The following is a 19,380-nucleotide window of genomic DNA, read 5'->3' on the forward strand; positions in this document are numbered from 1 at the left end:
TTCATCATTTGGTGGACATCTAGGTGGTTTTAATTTCGTGGCTATTGTGGATAAAGCAGTAATGAGCATCGACGAGCAGGTATCTCTGTAGTAGGATAATGTCCTTTGAATGTATGCTTAAGGGCTGTGGAGCTTGATCATGTCATAGATCCACTGTCAGCTTTTTGAGGAACTTTTGAACTGATTTCCATAGTGGTGATACCACTGTGGCCTCTCAATAGCAGTGAGTCAGTGCTCTTCTCCTCTTACATCCTCTTCAGCATCTGCAGCCACTTAAAAAAAACTCTTATCAATTCTGACAAGGGTAAAATGAAACCTCATAGTAGTTTTAATTTGATGGCTAGAGCAGTTGAACAGTTTTTAAAAATGTTTCTCAACTATTTGTATTTCATCTTCTGAGAACTGTGAGCTTAGTTCCTTGCCTCATTTTAATTTGGTTATTTATGTTCTTGATGTTTAGTTTTTTTAGTTCTTTGTATATTCTAGATACTAACCCACTGTCAGGTGGATAGCTATGAAAAATTGTTTTCTATCTTGTAGGCTGCTCCTCACTTTAATGATAGTGTCCCTTGCTGTATAGAAGCCTTTTAGTTTCATGAGAACCTACTTATTATTTGTTGGTCTTACTATTCCCACCACCAGGCTCCTGTTTTGGATGTCCTGTGTCACTGGTTTGCAGTGCATTCCCTACTTTCTTCTCTGTCAGGTGCAAGTCTTATGTTCAGATCCTTTCTTCAGTTAGAGTTGAACTTTGTTCGGGGTGAGAAAGAAGGATCAAGTTCAATACAACCCCAATTACATTCTAGTGTGATTCTTCTTAGAAATTGGAAAAATAATCATAAATTTTATGTGGAAATATGAACGTGGAAACATTTCCAGAACAGTCCTGAAGAATTAAAGCAACAACTGAGGGATATTTGGCTGCTAAAGCTGTTGAACAGTTTTTAAAAAAATGTTTCTCAACTCTTTTGTATTCCATCTTCTGAGAACTGTCTGTTTAGTTCTCTGCCCATTTTAACTCTGTTATTTAATTTCTACTATCCTTGGTAATGAAACTGGTATGGTACTGCTAGGAAACTGGTCCAGGTCGAACTGGATAGTGAAGGCTGAAGCTCTTGTCTCTCACCACCCTGCCCTAGTCGGTTGTTACATCTTCTTGTCTGGATTGTTTCATGCTTGACACAATGCTATGGCCAGTGTTCTTATTTCTACCTGATACTTTGTCAGCATTTTTGGAATTGTATTATAAAATGGAATGTGCCTTAATGCTGTGTTTGAAGCTTGGTCATTTTGCTTAGTATTGCTTAAAAATGTGTTCCAAAACTTTTAAGAACATGAATTTATAATGGTGTTATTGTCCATTATCCACTGTCTGTGTAAATAAGAGCTGATTTGACCATGTCCAACATACAGTTATTACATACTGTATGAGTTCAGGGCCTCTGATATCCCTTTAACAGCGTCATCTCATTTTTTAAGTTTAAAGGTAAGGAAATGGGTCAAATGAGAAAAATGAGTAATTTTAAAAAGAATTTTATTTAATTTTGCAGAAAGAAAGATGGGGTTGTTACAAAGATTTTAAAAATCATGTATAAATACACATATATATTGGCTAGTAAAAGTTTTTGTACTATTTGTTACATTTTTTTCCTTTACTGATAGTAATTTTTTATTTGGGTTTATACATACTGGTTCCTGCTTTTTTTTATGGTGTTAGTATTTTCTTGCCACTTTTTAATGCCTATATAGTCGTCTATTTTATGAATTTAATATAACTTTTTTTAAGTTGTATTGCTTATTTTCATATTTACAGACTGACAAGTTCTCACTTAGAATTATCAATACAATAAACGTACTTGAACATAACCTTTTGCTGGAAGTCTCGGAGACTCACATAATATGTAGCCAGCTTCCGATAAAGCATAGCCTGGTTTCATGGCATCTTCCCCAACTATGTATGTGTGTGGTTTTTATCATGGACTATTGCTATAAATAATGATGAATATCCATGTACTCTGTTTTGATTAAGACTTTTTATAGGTAACTATTTTTAACTTTATTTTATGTATATGGGTATTTTGTCTGTATGTAATTCTGTGCACCATGTGCATGCCTGATGCCTATGGGGACCAGAAGAGGACGTTAGGTCACCTAGAACTGGAGTCATGGATGGTTGTAGCTTCTGTGTGGGCGCTGGAATTGAGCCTCAATCATTTGGAAGTCAGTCAGTATTCTAAACACAGGGCACGTCTCTGATCCTGGAAACCATAGCTAGTATATGTAATTATAATTATAGTCTTCTTTATACATTTCCTAGTCCAAGATTTCAGTATCTTAATTTGTATCTGAAGACAACAGCACCATATGAAATTAATGCCATTTTAAATATGGACTCTAGTGCCTTAGTTTGAGTGGGACCCCTGGGCCCAAATCTGCCTATCATAATGTTCTACTTGTAGGTTTCTAGGACCCTCTGGATCCTTTTATTTTGCTATTCTCCCATGCATCTCTCATTTAGAGTCCCAATAGGATGTCCTCCCCTCTGTCCCAGTTTCCTGGTAAATGAAGGCTTTCGTGGGACATGCCCCTTGGGCTAGTATGCAGATATAAGTGAGTATATACCATTTGAGTCTTTCTGCTTCTGGGTTAACTCACTCATTATGATCATTTCTAGCTCAATCCATTTATCCACAAATTTCGGGAATTCCTTGTTTTTAATAGCTGAGTAGTATTCCATAGTGTATATGTACCACAGTTTCTTTATCCACTCTTCTACTGAGGGACACTTAGGCTGTTTCCATGTTCTGGCTATTATGAATAAGGCTGCTATGAACATGGTTGAGCAAATTTTCTTGTTGTGTGCTGGAGCATCTTCTGGGTATATTCCAAGGAGTGGAATAGCTGGGTCTTGAGGAAGCCCTATTCCCAGTTTTCTGAGATAGCACCAGATAGATTTCCAAAGTGGCTGTACTAGTTTGCATTCCCACCAGCAATGAAGGAGTGTTCCTCTCTCCCCACATCCTTGCCATCATGTGGTGTCACTAAGGCACCAGCCAAGGACAATACAGGCGGTAAACTTTAAACCCCTCCCCAGATCTAGCCAATGGTCAGAACATTCTCCACAGTTGAGTGGAGAGTGGAATATGACTTTCTCACGTACTCTGGTGCCTCACATTTGACCATGTCCCCTGGAGGGGGAGACCTGGTGGCACTCAGAGGAAGGACAGCAGGTTGCCAAGAAGAGACTTGATACCCTATGAGCATATACAGGGGGACGTAATCCCCCTCAGGAACAGTCATAGGGGAGGGGAATAATGGGATAATGGGGGGGGGGGAGAATGGGAGGATACAAGGGATGGGATAAACATTGAGATGTAACAAGAATAAATTAATAAAAAAATAAACAAACAAATAAGTAAATAAATAAATATGGACTCTAGACTTTTGATCCCACATCCTCAAATTTTACTTTATCAAATACAGTGTCTCCTTATTGTTTGTCACATAGAGAGATGAATATGTTTATACTTAGTTTTTATTTCTCAGTGGATAAAAACTAATCCAATTTTATCATGAAAACACCAAAAAGGAAGTATAGATTTATGTTTGTATTTAATTTTTTTCTTAACATAATATTTTAATTGATTCTCTGGGAATTTCACATCATACACACTTTCCCCTCTCACTACCCAGTCCTCTCATGTCCACCTCATTACCCTTAAGTCCTCCCCCACAACACAAAGTAAAAATAAAAATTAGAATTAAAGAATTTTTTAAAAAGTCCAATTTGTGTTATCTCTATAGTCACTGAAGCATGGCCAAACTCTCAGTGGCTTGCCTCTAAAGTAGAACTGAATTCTTCCTCTCCCACAGCCCCACCCCTCGTTCCCGCCCCAAGCCATCAATTGTGGTGAGCTACACTTTAGCATCCCTATTATATTTTTAAAGAGTTCTTTTGGAACTTTTGCTTAGGGATGTGAATGTTGGGGAAGGGGTTGTCACTGAAGCCTTCATTGTCCTTTCCTCTTAATTGTGCGTCTGCAGTCATTGATATCCCAGCAGAAGTAGCCTCCGTGCTCTGCACAGTGAGAGCACTGATGCTTTGATATAGGCTATGGCCAGAAGCAGCTTAGGGGAAGAAAGGCTTACCTGGCTTAGCTTTCCAGGTTACAGTCTATAAATGAGGAAAGTCAAGACATGAACTCAAGCAGTAACAGAACCAGAAACCGTAGACAAATGCTGCTTACTGGCTTGCTCACTTAGTCATGCTGTCGTGTATAGCCCAGGCCTGTCTGTCTTCAGTCTCCCACAGTGAGCTAGGCCCTTCTCTGCCAGTCATACCCACAGGCTGATCTGGTCAAAGCAGTTCTTCAATTGAGGTTTCCTCTTCCCTGATGATTCTAGTCTGTGTCAGGTTCACAGTAAGAATTAATAAAGACAAACTACAGTGTTAATAGCTTGTATTTATCAAGTGTTTATTTTTTTAAAAGATTTATTTATTATGTTTTTATTATGTATACAGTGTTCTGCCTGCATGTAAGCCTACACACCAGAAGAGGGCACCAGATATCATTACAGATGGTTGTGAGCCATAATGTGCTTGCTGGGAACTGAATTCAGGACCTTTAGAATAACAGACAGTGTTCTTAATCTCTGAACCATCTTTTCCACCCTATTAAGTATTTATTATGAGCAATATGTAGTTCTTAGTTCCTCCCTTATACTGAGTGAATTATTTTAGTAATCTTGTAGTAGGCCCCTTTATTTCTGTTTTACAGATGTAGTAATTGAAATGTAGAGTAGTCAAACAAGTTGCAGAAGCCTCAGGTAGCTGGCAAATGAAGGAGTCATAATTTGAAACTTGGCAGTGTAGACTCAGAATACCTGTTCTTAACCTAAGAGCGGAATGAGCATTTGCCCAAGTGTTAGCTAGCAAGTTAGGATTAAAAGAAGCTAACCAAGCAGCTTAATCCTGTTTTAGGCACTTTAAAACCTTTTCTTAGTAGACTGAGGAAGATTAAGTTGAACAGAATGCCTTTAGTCTTTAGAAGATAAAGTTTGTGCTTACTAGTATTTTATTGTGTTTATGCTAAAATTTATTTCAACATTTAAACTAAGATGCATTTTCTCCTGGCGAATTCAAGGAACTGGATTTATCACTGGACACAAAGGCTGCTGGAGAAGTCATTATAGTGAGTGACTCGGGAAGAGAGCACAACCGCTCCTTGTCACAGTTTCCAGCAAGTCTGTGGGAGGCCAGTGGTCTACTCTTCCTGTGCCCTCTGATTCTTAATGAAGACTTTCTTTTTCTTTTTCTTCTTTTTTTTTTTTTTTTTTTTTTTTTTTGGTCACTCTTACCCTTCTCTGTGCAAAAGTACTATTTGGTTTGCTATGGATGGTTTTTAACTATCTTGTGTTTCTTTGAAAGTTATATGTTCTTAGGAGGTTTTGATTATGGGATAGTTTCTGTACCTTACAGAACTTAATATGTAATGTCTAGTATGGGCATAGCACTTTCATGTTGCATGTGGGGAGAGAGAGAGAGAGAGAGAGAGAGAGAGAGAGAGAGAGAGAGAGAGAGAGAGAGAGAGAGAGAGAGAAGAGAGAAGGAGGAAGGGTGGCCTCTGGAAACAATATACCGGTTCTGTTGCCGAGGTTGCTAAGGAAGCGTGTCCCTGTGTGTGTGCTCTCTATCAATACGGTTTGGTTTACAATGCATGAATTACAGGAATATTATTTTATTTTGCAGCTTTATATAGAATAAGAATTCTGGAGACCTAAGGAAGGTTAAATATTTATCATACAGAATTAAAAAAAGAACTGACACAAAGTAGATACAATGGTTAGGAGTACAGATTTAGAAGCCGTAATTACCAGAATTTAAATTCCTGTGTATTTCTTTGGGTTTCTTAAAACTTCCTAGGCCTGTTTACACACATTTCTTTTTGTGTGTTTGTTTTGGTTTTGGTTTTGATTTATTGAGACAGGGTTTCTCTGTGTAGTCTTGGCTATCTTGGACTTGGTTTGTACATCCAGCTGGCTTCAAACTCATGGAGATCAGCCTGCCTCTATCCCCCTGAGTGCTGGGATTACAGGAGTGTGCCAGATATTTTAAGAAAATTTGTAGGTTCTGATAATAAGATGGCACTTACTGTGTATCTAGAACCCACATGATGGGAGGAGAGAACAAATTTTTATGCAATTCCTCCACATGTGTCGTGGCACATATGTACCGTCCTTCTAATAAGCCAATGAATGTTAGAAAAACAAGGTTTAGAAGGGAAATAGAGAGGACACATGTAAAGAATGTAATTAAAATCTTGGACACAGATAGGTACTGAAAAATGATAGCTGTACAGAAAAGTCTTACAAATGGTAAAAATTAGGTCAAAGGTGAAGTGGAGAAGGTTGTTTTTACTCTCGCAGTTGTGGATTTGTCTGAGGTATTCTTTTGTTTTCATTTCCTCATAGCTTGCTAAGAAGTTGAGAGTTTTCCAATTCTTAGGATGAGGTTAGGCTATCTCCTTGTTAAGATAGCTTCATAAGCAGTGCTGTCTTTTACCAGACACACACACACACACACACACACACACACACACACACAGAGAGAGAGGAGAGAGAGAGAGAGAGAGAGAGAGAGAGAGAGAGAGAGAGAGAGAGAGAGAGAGAGAGAACTTTAGAAGAAAAAGCCAGAATGTGGAATTTTGCTGTCTTTATGAATGGTAAAAATCCAAGACCCAATTTTTTTCTCTTCCTTCTGGTCCTATCCTCCCTTCTTCATCCCCGCTCCCCTCTCTCCTAGTCCTCAGAAAGGGGAGCCCTCAGTCCTACAGCCTATCCAGTTTTAATTGGACTGCTTGCATCCTCGTCCTCTGTGGCCAACCCTCCAGGGGGAAGTGATCAACATCAGAGTCCATGTCAGAAGTAGTCTACTCACCGTGTTATGGGACCCACAAGGAGACTGTGCTGTCTATCTACTCTATCTGAACAGGGGTCTAGGTCCTCACCATGCATGGTCCTTGGTTGGTGCATCAGTCTCTACAGCAACCCCCTCCTCCACCCAGATTTATTGGCTCCATTGCTCTCTTTGTTGAGCTTCTGTTCCCTCCAGGTCCTTCTGTCCCCCAACTCTTTGATAAGACTCCCTGTGCTCCATCTCAAAGTTTGGCTGTGTGCCTCAGGATCTGCTTTGATCCCCTGCTGGGTGGAGTTTTGCAGAGGACCTCTATGGTAGGCTCCTGTCCTGTTCCTTCTCCACCAACCCAACATCTCACTGAGGACTAATTTCCAAAATATATGAAGAACTCAAGAAATTAAAACTCACCAATCCAAGTAATCCAATTAAAAAATGGGGTACAGAACTAAGCAGAGTTTTCAACAAAGGAATATCGAATGGTCGAGAAACACTAAAAGAAATGCTCAACATCCTTAGTCATCAGGGAAATGAAAATCAAAACAACTCTGAGATTTCATCTTATATCTACCAGAATGGCTAAGATAAAAAACTCAAGTGACAGCACATGCTGGGGAGGATGTGGGGAAAGCATTACACTCCTCCATTCCTGTTGGGAGTGTAAACTTGTACAACTACTTTCAAAATCCATCTGGCTCTTTCTCAGAAAATTGGCAATAGTGCTACCTCAAGACCCCAGCCAGACCACTCCTAGGCATATACCCGAAAGATCTTCACCAAGACCCAATTTTATAGTTATAAAGATCAGAAAAAAATTCTATCATTTATTGCGGTTAGTTCTAATTGTCTGAAAAGAAGTTTTGCTTAAAAAGAAGTGGTTTTGAACACTGGATGTATCCCTGGCCACTTGGCTTTGAAACTTGGTTGGCTACTTGTGTGACTCAGTCAAAACATTTTATATATTTACATTTTAATGCCTTAATGTGTTTTTAGTAAAATAAAAATAATAACTGTTTTATTTAATTGTATGTGTAGGGGTTATGATAGTGCCTACAAAAATATTATGTTTATTATCATTATTAGCTTGTGTTACAGTTTCAGTTTATTTTCAGTTTGTTTATATAGACTTTTGAGAATATCAATTAATAGCTTCTATATAATAGGCTTGCAGAAATCATTCTTATCTTGTTTGATATTATTATTGTTCTTTAATATTAGATTTTACTAGTATTCACCAATCTTAAAATGATGTATATTGTACTCAAATTCAAAATTTGATGAATACCAGGTTTTCTTTTTCATTTCAAATTAGGCCTAAGCAGAGATTGCTTTATGTTCTTATTTGCTTTTTCTTCTTCTAAATGCTGCATCTTTGTATAACTATTGAAGATACTGTTTGTTTTCTTTTTAAAGTTCTGCTTTTGGGGGCCAGGACTGTTATTAGTTTTGAATGCTCTTATTTACAACCCCCTGCCTTCTTTACTGGGTCTAGAAATAGAACTCCACCTGAAAAGGTTCTGCAAAAGATAAGGTCATTCTTAGCTTTAACTGATATATTTATTTACAATGTACATGTTGTAACCTTGAGATATGTATGCAAAGACTTAACTGAGTAGAAAAATGAGAGATCATTTTCCATTTTTCTGTGCTTGGAATGAAAAACATAGAAGCTCCGTGAGTGGACTGCTGCTATAGTAAGGTTATGCCATGTTCGCATCACTCAGAAAAACTCTCTTCTGCTCCGTTCCACCCCTAAACACATGGGCTGCACAGCTGCTATATGGCTGTGTGCTGTCCCATGTGTATTAGGTCCACACAGCCTGAGAAGAGGTTGCGTTTTGGAGCATGGTAGTAGCATGGCTGGCTGGAGACCCCAGAAGGGTAGCTGCCAGAATTCTGCCATCTGGCAGTGTTGCTGCTGGGCCCTTCGACTCAGGGCAAAAGTATATTTCTGCTGAGCCCCTTTTCTGATGCCACAGCTCTTAAGGCAGAGATATGGATGGATGGTCACGAGAGCTAGCAGGAAGATGTTTAATCAGAAGCACTAGTGCTCAAGGTGAGAGAACATGCAATAAAGTGCGAAGAAATGCATTTGAACTTTCACAATAGATGCAAGAAGCCTGCCATCATCTTTTAACTTTTAGGAAGACCTTTATATTAAAGAATTGTAAGGGTAGAATAGCTATTTTTAAATCCTGACTATTTTATACAAAGCAGAAGGTAATACAAAAGCACAATTTTTGTTTTTAAGGAAAAATAATCATGATTGTCTTCATTTAGTGAATCTTATTTTCATTTCATTAAAAATTCCTCAAGCATTGAGCATAATTCACTAGTCCATGGAAAAGAAAAACTATTATGTAGTTTGCATGTGTGCATATCTGCATATTAGAGCACAAAATATTGACATGATAATTGCAGTCAAGCCTGAGTGAGCAGTGGCCTGTGGGAATTCAGCTGGTGTTGTACCAACTGGATGGCTGCTCAGGACACAGTACAAAATGCAAGGTGCAAGTTAGCACTTTATTCAGCACAGGCAGGCATCATTTAAAAGTCCTTGGGGGCAACCCTGGTGATGTGCAGATGTTAAAACAGCCTGTTCTGAAGCGCTGATATTTCTGAACTTCCAGATTCTGAGTGAGGAATATTTGTACAATTATTAAAGTCGTATAATATATAATCTTGTCTGCTTTTTTCATTAATGCTATATTAAAGAGTTGAGTATATGCAGAAATATCTGGACTTTAGGTAATAGAGAAGTATAGGAAAATGAGGAAATATTCATTTAATTTATAATTACAAAAAAGTTATAAGCTTTAGCCTTAGATATGAATTTAGTAAAGAGTATTTGCAATATTTTAGTAAATTTTAAATGTAAAGCTATGCTCATATAATTATAAAATAAATTATTATTTATATATTTAAAATATTCATCATGATATTGTTAATGTCATCAACAGAACCAGATATCCTAGACTGATCTTATTCTGTATTCTACTCTGTACCTACTTGATTTAAAATGAAAAACAAATCAGTTATTTTTCATTTTTGAGGTTTATTTTCACAGTTTAAGCTTTGCTTTTAAGACATAAATTTTATAGTTATTTTTAAAACACAATAGTCTTAAAGTTTCTTATTTAATAAAATGAAATTATATGTAAAAGCTATGTAAGTGTTAATTGAATGTCTAAAACATAACACCATTTGTTTGTATTAGGATCTACAAACAATAAAACAGTAGAATAACATTTTTATTTAAAAATTATTTTTACTGTGGGATAGAACTGGTGTGTTAGATTTTTTGCAATTGCGTTCAGTTTGTCTTAGCTTATTCATAACTATCACAACAGTAACCCATCATGCATGTTTAAAACATGAAAACAGAACACTTCATGGATGAAAGGATAAATAATTTGGTAATAGTATAGTTCTTCTTTTTCTTAACTTTCATTTATATCATTCTTACTATTTTGGAATCAAAATGTTACTAGCAATTGGGGATATTTTTTAATTTGAAAGCCAATACTACATATAAAATATATATTTAAGAGATAGATACTACATTCAGATGAGAAAAAACAGTTCAGGTAGCTTTATTTTGTTCTTTTTTATGTTTATCTGTTAATTAAGAACAATCAACCCCAGTAAGTTTTGCCTTTTAATTTTCTTTGTTTTCTAATTCATACCAATATCATTATCTCATTTACAGTTAAATGTTTCTTTTAGACTCTAATATTTCATTTTGACATCTCATTAAAAATGGGCTCAAGCCCAGAAAATATGATCCTGTCATATTGTATAATATATGGCATGTGCTATAGCACAATAAAAATTTGTTTCTTAATGATTTAGAATAATTTCTTAGTTTTTTCTAGTTTAAAAAAATGGCAGCAAGTTAGCATGGTAATTCGTATGGCTGAGTGCAGCAGTGGTAAGTGTTTACATGGGAGGTACTCTTGGGGAAAGTGGTTGGAGCTTTAAACTTGTACACATCTGACAGCCTTTCTTCACTCCATTTTTCATCCTAAAGAAGTCTGCAAATATTCTTAGCTCACATCATTATTGCACATCAGTGGTTCTAATTAGCTAAACAGGAATTTGTCTCAGTCATTGATCATCATCAACTTCTTGACAGTGTTTCTTTCTTTCTTTCTTTCTTTTTTTTTTTTTTTTGAGGATCCTTTAAAAATGTCTTGTACATATGTAGACTGTGTATTAATTGAATTATCTATGTAAGTTTGTGATGCTATAAACAATCTTTTTAGACCATAATTTTTAAGTAAAAATGACTGTGTACATGTTGCAGAGTGCTCTGTTGGGAGCATTTTATTGTATTGGAAACATTAATTATCCTACACCACATGAAGCACTCTCAGACTAATTTCCATTAAGATCTTGAGTTGTCGTTTTCTTCCATTTCAAAATTATAATCAACTTTAGCTTTTATGCTATAAAATATATCACTAAAGCATTTCTTTGAGGTTAACACTTTGTATAATGTATTTAATTTGTGATTTATAACTGCAGTATTCTATTACCTGGTCTCTTTATAAGTTATGTAAATGATTATTAGTACAGTAGCATTTAGTGTGTATCAGAACCACTTGAAATCTTGTGCCTTAATCAAGCTGTAACAAAATGCCACAGACTCAGGTGGTTGAAAAAAGCAAAAAATGTTATGTCTTATTGTTCTCAAGTTAAGAGAACCAAACATATGATGCTAACAAGAATGCTGTCCTTCTCAATGGTGTCTTTTTATATCTTTATAAGGTGAGAGGTGAGATAAGTTCTTCAATGTCTTACTGCTGTTAGAATTGATGAGGGCCTTGCCTCTCTGACCCCCACCTTTTGAAGAGCCCACCTTCAGATATCAAAACTGAGAATTAAGATATTAACATATGAATCTGAGAGGAAAGTACACATTTATTGCTCTTACCTCAGAGTTTTTGATTCTGTGTTTTCTGGGGTGGGATGAAGAGCTTGCATTTCCAATTTATGCAGTACCCGTACTATTGCTTTGATAGTCTGTGTGAACTTACAGTTACCTTATGGATACATTTCTATAAAGCTGTGTCAGAGAAGTCACCCTGACATCTAAACTACTAATAGTTTTGATGAAGTTGGTGGTATATACTTAATTTTATTTTAATCTCAAAGGTGTCGACAGGATTTATTTGGGCACTTCATAGACTCATTACAGAAGAGCTAATTGGAAGAACTCTAAACGTTGTAAATTAACTAATTCCTGAAAAGTTAAATAAAGCATTTGGGATCTGAGGATCTAGCTCAGTCAGGAAAGTACCTGAAGCATGAGCCTATGGACCTGAATTCTAGCACCAGACCCCAAGACCCCAATAGAAAGCTATATGTGTTTATGATTGTCCAGTTGATGAGCCCTAGGTCACAGCGAGAGCCCTTCCCCCAAAAAGCAAGATGGGCCCACAACTCTACACAAAGAATTGCAGGCACTAAGGAATGCTGGGAGCAGGAGAAATAGTTTCCCCCAGGAAAGACCACAGCAGTTGGTTATCCAATACCACATTGTCATCCCTATTGGCATGTTGACTGATCTGGTTGGCTTGCTCTTATGCAAGGGACTCTAGCTGGAGTAAGTTAGTGAGTGCTATGGTCATGCCAGTTTCCATCTTCCGAGTCCTTTGTTCTTTCTGTTCCCTCTTCCATGACTTTTCTTGAGCCTTGGTGAAGTTGATAATAGATATGGGCTGAGCTCTAAACAGCCACTTATTCTGAACACTTCTACCTGTTACATGGCTTGGCATTAATTGCTGCCTATTGCGGTTCTTTTCAGCAAGACTGGAGCAGCACTAAATTTATGGGTATACACATAAATGTTTAGAGGCAGTTTGACAAGTCCATTTAGCAAAGCAACAGTAATAGGTATCATTTCCTTCCAGGTCCTGTAATCCTCCAGCCAAGGCTTTCAATCAAGCTTACAGTATCAGGCATGAATTCTCTCCTGTGTAGTAGGCCTCAGATCCAATCAGAGACTAACAGATCATCTCCATAACCTTCATGCCACTATTGCACCAATGGACACATCTTGACAGACTGCTTGGTTTTGTTTTTTTGTTTGTTTGTTTTGTTATTAAATAGAATTCCTTGGAAGGACTTTACAATCTACAGTCTACCTTTAATTCCCTCCCAGTGGACATTCTTACTCATCGTTCTTCTACAGAATCTCTCATCAGGATTAAATATTGCTAAGCCAGCTATCAGTAAACATGCTCCCTCCTTCAACATGTGTGCAGCGTTTGACACAGGTGCTCATCCCCTGCTAGCAGTACTTCATTCACTTACTTTTCTCTGTTGATTCCTTTCCTGTGCTGCGGGTTTGTGTTCTCATTCACCCATCTCCCTTCTTCCCTATTTTATTAATCTATAAATGTTGAGGTATCTCAAGATTCAACCATCAGACTTGTTTATCCAAAATCACTTTTTGGTGATACTATCTAGCCTTGTGATCTGAAGATATATACTGTCTACTCTTACTGCTCTTTCCTTGTCATGCTGAATGAAAAAGTGTTTGGGTCTATACATTCAACAAGCATATCCTAACAAAACATAATAGTATAACAAAAAGATTTAGGTATATTTTTGTGCTATCTGCCACCATAGAATGGCAAAAATCAATTAAACAAGCAAACAAAAAATCCCAAACAAAACAAACAGACAAATCCTCCTCACTTAATAATCTGAGTTATGTGATGCCCTGTGTGGAAGCAACCTAAAAATATTCATGTTCATCAAAATGGCCCTGAAGAGAATACTGTAAGTAGTACTTCAAGCTGAAGAGAAGAGTAAACATAGGCAGGAGACATGAGAAAGAAATACAAAGTACAACTAAGAACACATACATAAAAATAAAACAAACAAATCAACAAAATGATTGCAGTCAACACACACCCTTCCATAATATTTTCACTTTACTATAAATGCTGTCAATTCTCAAACCAAAAGACGTAGGCTACCTGGTCATTCAGCTGAAGACATAAATTCCATATTTATTCGTTTGTTTGTTTGTTTGTTTATTTATTTATTTATTTATGTTTACGAGAAGCCCCTCTCAGCTCTGAAGGTAGGCTCCATCTTATAGAGAAAGGATGAGGTAAAAAGGAAGCAAGCAGGCTTGCTATCCTATTATATGACAAAATACTTCCATGTGAAGTCAGAGGAGACAAACGAAGAATAATTCATTCTACCCTAGGGAAAAAGTACTGAAGAAAATCTTGCAATACTAAACATATATACACCAAACTCTAGTGCACCTAATTTCATAAAAAGTGTGCTACCAGAATTAAAGATACACGTTATCACCAAATTCATAGATGATTTCCATAACTCATTTTCTTTAATATTCATGTTATCTGACAAAATATAAACAAACTTCAGAATTAAGTGGCATTTTACACCACATGGATCTATCATATCTACAGAATATTACACCAAACAGCAAAGAATACATGTTCCACTCAAGCCTTACAGTAGACCACATCTGTATGGCATCTCTTATTCCTGTGTCAGTTCTTGTATTGGGAGTGCTCAATAAGTAATGATTTTTTTGGTTTGTTTTTGTTTTGTTTGTTTGTTTTGAGACAGGGTTTCTACCCTGGCTGTCCTGGTCTTGCTTTGTAGACCAGTCTGGCCTTGAACTCACAGAGATCCACCTGCCTCTGCCTCCTTCAGTGCTGGGACTACAGGTGTACGCCACTGCACCTAGCTTAAATAGTGATTTTATAGATTATAAGTTAATGTGTTAGACACAGTTTTAATTTTTTTTTTCTGTTAAGTTTTTCTTTAACTATGAGAACTATTTAATTCTAAAATATTCTCAGCAAATTTCTCTTGAAAATTCTGGTCTTTCATCTAAGTCTTGCTACTTCTGGAATGTTAGAGTATGTGAGAGCTCCCCAGTGAAACAAATTCCTGGATTTTGACTGATACCATATTTTTAATGTCATCATTTTCTCTGTAGTGTCTTGGGTGAGTACCTCATTAATATTGTTCAGATTAATGATTTATTTTTTGTGTCTAGCTGTTCAGGAATTTAATAGAGGAGTAAATCTGATCTTGTTAATATAAACATTTTATACATATCAAAGATACAAATATTTACTAGTGTTACCCAGTATTGGATGCTACGTGCTACAGTCCCAACCTGCTGTCCACTAGGTTACAGTGGTATCAAGGTTAAATTATGCTTTAAACACTGATTATTATCTATCTATACTTAGAAACCAAACTGTTTATAGAAAATGAAGTTGTCACAGTTGTCAGCAATGGGAAGTTGCTGTCACTTGCCATATGGTTTCTGATTAATTCTGAAAGAGCTGTTGGTACAAGATAATTTAATTATGTATATTGTAAAATTATGTTCACTATCAGGATATGGACATTTAAAGGAGTAGTTACGGTCTGGGACAGTGGTAGAGCACTTGTTTGGCATGTGTGAGCTCCTGAGTTTGATCCTTAGCACCAGGAAATGAGTAACATAAAACAGCAGTAACAATGGGAATACCTAGGAATTATGACTAATAAATTCTGTTTCTTTATTTCTAGAGAAAAACAGAAATCTGAAGCCAAAGACAGAAAAGTTCTGGAAATTTTACAAGTCAAGGATGCTAAAATACAAAAACTGGAACAGGTTGTATTCTAATAAGAATATCAAACATTGAGTTTGCTATAGGCTGTAGGTATTTAAAAATTATTTGAAACTTTTGTTATAATATTCATTAAGACTATTAGGGTTGCTGTGTTAAAGCATTGCTTTGAAATCACTGCAGTCAAAGTCTCATTGTTATACCATGTTGTTCCCTATTATCTGTCTTCCAAAGCAGCCAACCTGGTATAAAACTCATTAAAATGCTCATCAGGCTGTTGTTATTTTAAAACGGTATTCATTATTCATTGTTTTGTTGTGTTTTTGCTATGTTATTAGTTATATGTTTCTGATACATATATTTTACATGGTTTTGGTTATAGAAAAGATTCACAATAATTGGTGCTATTCTACTTTATCATTTGGCAGTTTGCGTTATTGAATTGGTGCTGTCCTTTTATATATAAATTAAAACACACAATTAAGCAAAATTTTACATATAACTTACATGTATGTGTATAATCATAATATTATTATCACAACTGAGTGCCACACAGTTCTTATCCTGAATCCAAGTGTTCTAATTGAGTTAAAACCTCTCCAGATCTTGGCCTGGCACCTTTAATCCCAGCTGTTGGGAGGCAAAGACAGACGGATCTCTGAGTTCGAGGCCAGCCTGGACTACAAAATGAGTCCAGGACAGCCAGGACTGTCACATAGTGAAATCCTGTATCGAAAAACCAAACCAAACAAAACAAAACAAAAACAAAAAACCTCTCCAGATCTGATCCTGAAATTGGTGGAGTCCAGGTAATTCCTGAGGTGCTACCATCTTTCCTCCTGTCTAGTTGCAATGAACATTGGTTCTTTGAAAGAGCCTAGATGTCCTTAGTATCCACCGGTTCCTTGGCCCCTTTTTCATCATGCTCATTTTATAGGCAAACTAATTCTTCAAATCCTTTTGCTCTCAGTTCTTTCTGTAAGCCTGACCCTGTGGACCTGTAATAACCATGGCACAATCCCTATGTTGGGTGGCTTTGACATTTTCTCAACCAGAGAGAGAGTCATTGTGTAGGACAGAAAATAGACCTGAAAGGGTTTAGAGGCTGAAGCAGGAGGATCAGTTGAGCCTAGGCAAGGACTTTGCTTCATACAAAAGAAAGTCTGCCCCGCACCCCCACCCCCGCCTCTCTTCCTTTCTCTCTCCAGGGTCTCTCTGTAGCCTTGGCTTTCCTGTACTCACTTTGTAGACCAGGCTGGCCTCGAAGTCACAGAAATACACCTGCCTCTGCCTCCTGAGTGCTGGGATTATAGGCGTGCACCACCACCTCCACTTCAGTCTGTCTCTTTTAAACTTAGCTTCTCATAAAGTTTCAGGACACAGACTGTGAGAATACAATATAGATACCCTCTGTTCAAATTCCCATTTGAGTCCTTGTTTCCATGACGCGCCACCGGCACTGCCCTTTTTAGTTGAGCATTTTGATCTGAGTTCTTGCCTGACGTGCTTACAATATTGTAGATCTTTTGTGGTCTTCTTCTGTAACAGGATTTTTTTCTGGGGAAATATAATGCATATTTCTACTCATTTCATATATAGGTAGCCCACAACCAGTCAAAATATAATACCACCGAGATCCAAGTTGGTCAGTCATTGTGTTTATTGGGATTACTTACAGGAATGTGGGTGAGGGATTGCTTACAGGAAGAGAAATTACTCAAAGTCAGCTGCATCACCAAAGCCCAGCCCAGCATGAGTGACACTCACAAAATCTGTGAAGCTGAAATGACTGCGTGGCCTGCAAACAGCTCAGTGTAACCTGGATGGTGTTCTTTCCAGGAGGCTCAGGCAGCAGCCTGGCTGATGGTGTTCTTCCAGGCTGCTCTGTTGGTCTCCATTCTTATTCATAACTTTACTTGCCTGAGAGTCTTCCCGGCAACTTGACATTTTGAAGAAAGACACTCTGAGTCTTTGTTTGTTTACTCTTGGGGTGGTTGGTAGAGAATATGGTCAATCTTAGGGACTTCCTGAAGTTATTTTGAGCTCTTTATCTTCGGTCTTAAGGCGCTTCCCTGCAGGACAGTGTTTCACCTTAGGAAGGGACTACTGCACAGCAGCCTACATCTTCAGTCTGCCTTGTCATTGCGTTAGGCACTATGCCAGTCTCACAGTCCATATCTCCACACGTGTCCAGATCCCTCCCACATACTACTTCCAAGTGGTTCTGCCATATGGTCATAGAAATGATTTCACTCCTCCTTACCTATGAGCTTCTGGTTACTCTGGCAAATACTTGATGGAACGCCTTAGAGCAGGAAAGAGTCATCTTGGCTCACCATTTTCAAAATTCTGGCCCATTTTGGCAAGAAAGGTGCGTAGGGCACACAGACCACTTTGTGTCCACAGGTCCAGTGCTGGCTCCTTTTTTTCTTTGTCCCTCTTTCATTCCATCTGCTTCCCCAGAGTATGGAATGGCTCCACCCACTTTCAGGGTGGATCCTCCCTACCTTGAAATGCCCTCATAGACAGTTTAACAGTGTGCTGTACTCACTTCCTAGGTATTTCCTCATTCCGTCCAGTTGAGGGTCAGGATGAACACATGCTCTTAAAACTACATTGGCTTTCGTAACTGACAGTATATTTCCCACTCATCAGTACTAAGAGATAATCTATTGGCCCACTTGGTTTTGGGCTAGCAAGTGTGATTCAATTTCTCACAAAAGTTACTTTAATTAAGTAGAAAAGAATGTTCTATGTATGTATTTATTTTCTCTTTGTGGCACATGCTTTTTTATTCTCTATATAGAATGAAACGGTGTGTTTCCCTTCATTACTGCCATCAGAATGAATTATTCCATAATCATCTTGTGGCTTTAGGGAAAATTTATGACAGTATGCATCCCTCCTCTACATCCGTGTTTTGACCCTTCTGGAGCTTCCAGGCCTCAAACCTGCCCACACTCTTCAGCTATTCCTTTTAGACGGATTAGGCTCTTCTGCCTCCCACTGGCTCCCATGGAGCTCTCTGCTCTGGACTTTTTACTCTCATAAATTGACCTTGTCTGTATTTCTTCTCTGTCCCTTCATTTTGGCAAATAGTGATTTGTCCAGAGACCCCAGCTCTCGGAACAATCTGAGAATTCTGAGTGTTTATGTTGTTGTTTTACAGAGTAATATTAAGTAACCTTTCCATTAGGATTTATAGTTTATGAAATACAGTAGCCATGAGAATGGCATTACTTTGAGCTCAAGTCTTTACTGTATGTCTAGTCAAATTGACAGACTGGTAGGCTGGATATTTTTAGCTTTTATAAATGATGCTCACAGAAGTGAAATCTAATGTTATCACATATATAATTGATAATAAAGACTGCCATGCAATTGTAAGACCAGTGAATGGGATGTTTCTTAGCTCAGTTCAGACAAAAATTACAAAGACCAGAAGTATAGCTCCCTTTAGAGTTGTGAACTCTAGCTTTTAGTGTTGGGAGCACTCCTTTCTTTGCCTGCCGTCTGTGCTGTCAGCCATCAGCATCACCAGCTCTTACTGCAGCTAGTTCTGCCGTGGGTACTGCTCATGTCTAGATTGAAATAGTGAAAAGGCAGAGCAAAACCCACCACACCAAGCATTCATTTGGGTTGGTTTTGCATCATGTGAAAGCTAGTATACAGGGCATAGTCTTCACATACTGACTCTGTGGGGATTTAAGCTTATGTGGGCAAAAGAGCCAGGTTGGTAAAGGCCAAAGTTCACTGTTGACTGAAGAATTTCTGCACCCATCCTGATCACCATTTGCATGTAGCACCAGGTTCTCAGTGGACCCCAGTCTGCTCCGGCCTGCTGGGTCC

At 37.7% G+C, this 19,380-nt stretch overlaps 1 protein-coding gene across 2 annotated transcripts in view; it reads left to right on the top strand.

The window, feature by feature from the left end:
• Positions 1–19,380, top strand: part of Cntln (centlein) — a 273,121-nt gene that overhangs the window by 45,596 nt on the left and 208,145 nt on the right. For both annotated transcript variants that reach the window (XM_051163969.1, XM_051163971.1), the window contains exon 3: positions 15,491–15,575. In XM_051163969.1, the coding sequence (XP_051019926.1) occupies positions 15,491–15,575 (85 nt within the window). The remainder of the gene's footprint in view (positions 1–15,490; positions 15,576–19,380) is intronic.

Source organism: Acomys russatus, chromosome 2, assembly GCF_903995435.1.
Source record: "Acomys russatus chromosome 2, mAcoRus1.1, whole genome shotgun sequence".
In the NCBI taxonomy this organism is placed as follows: Eukaryota; Metazoa; Chordata; class Mammalia; order Rodentia; family Muridae; genus Acomys; species Acomys russatus.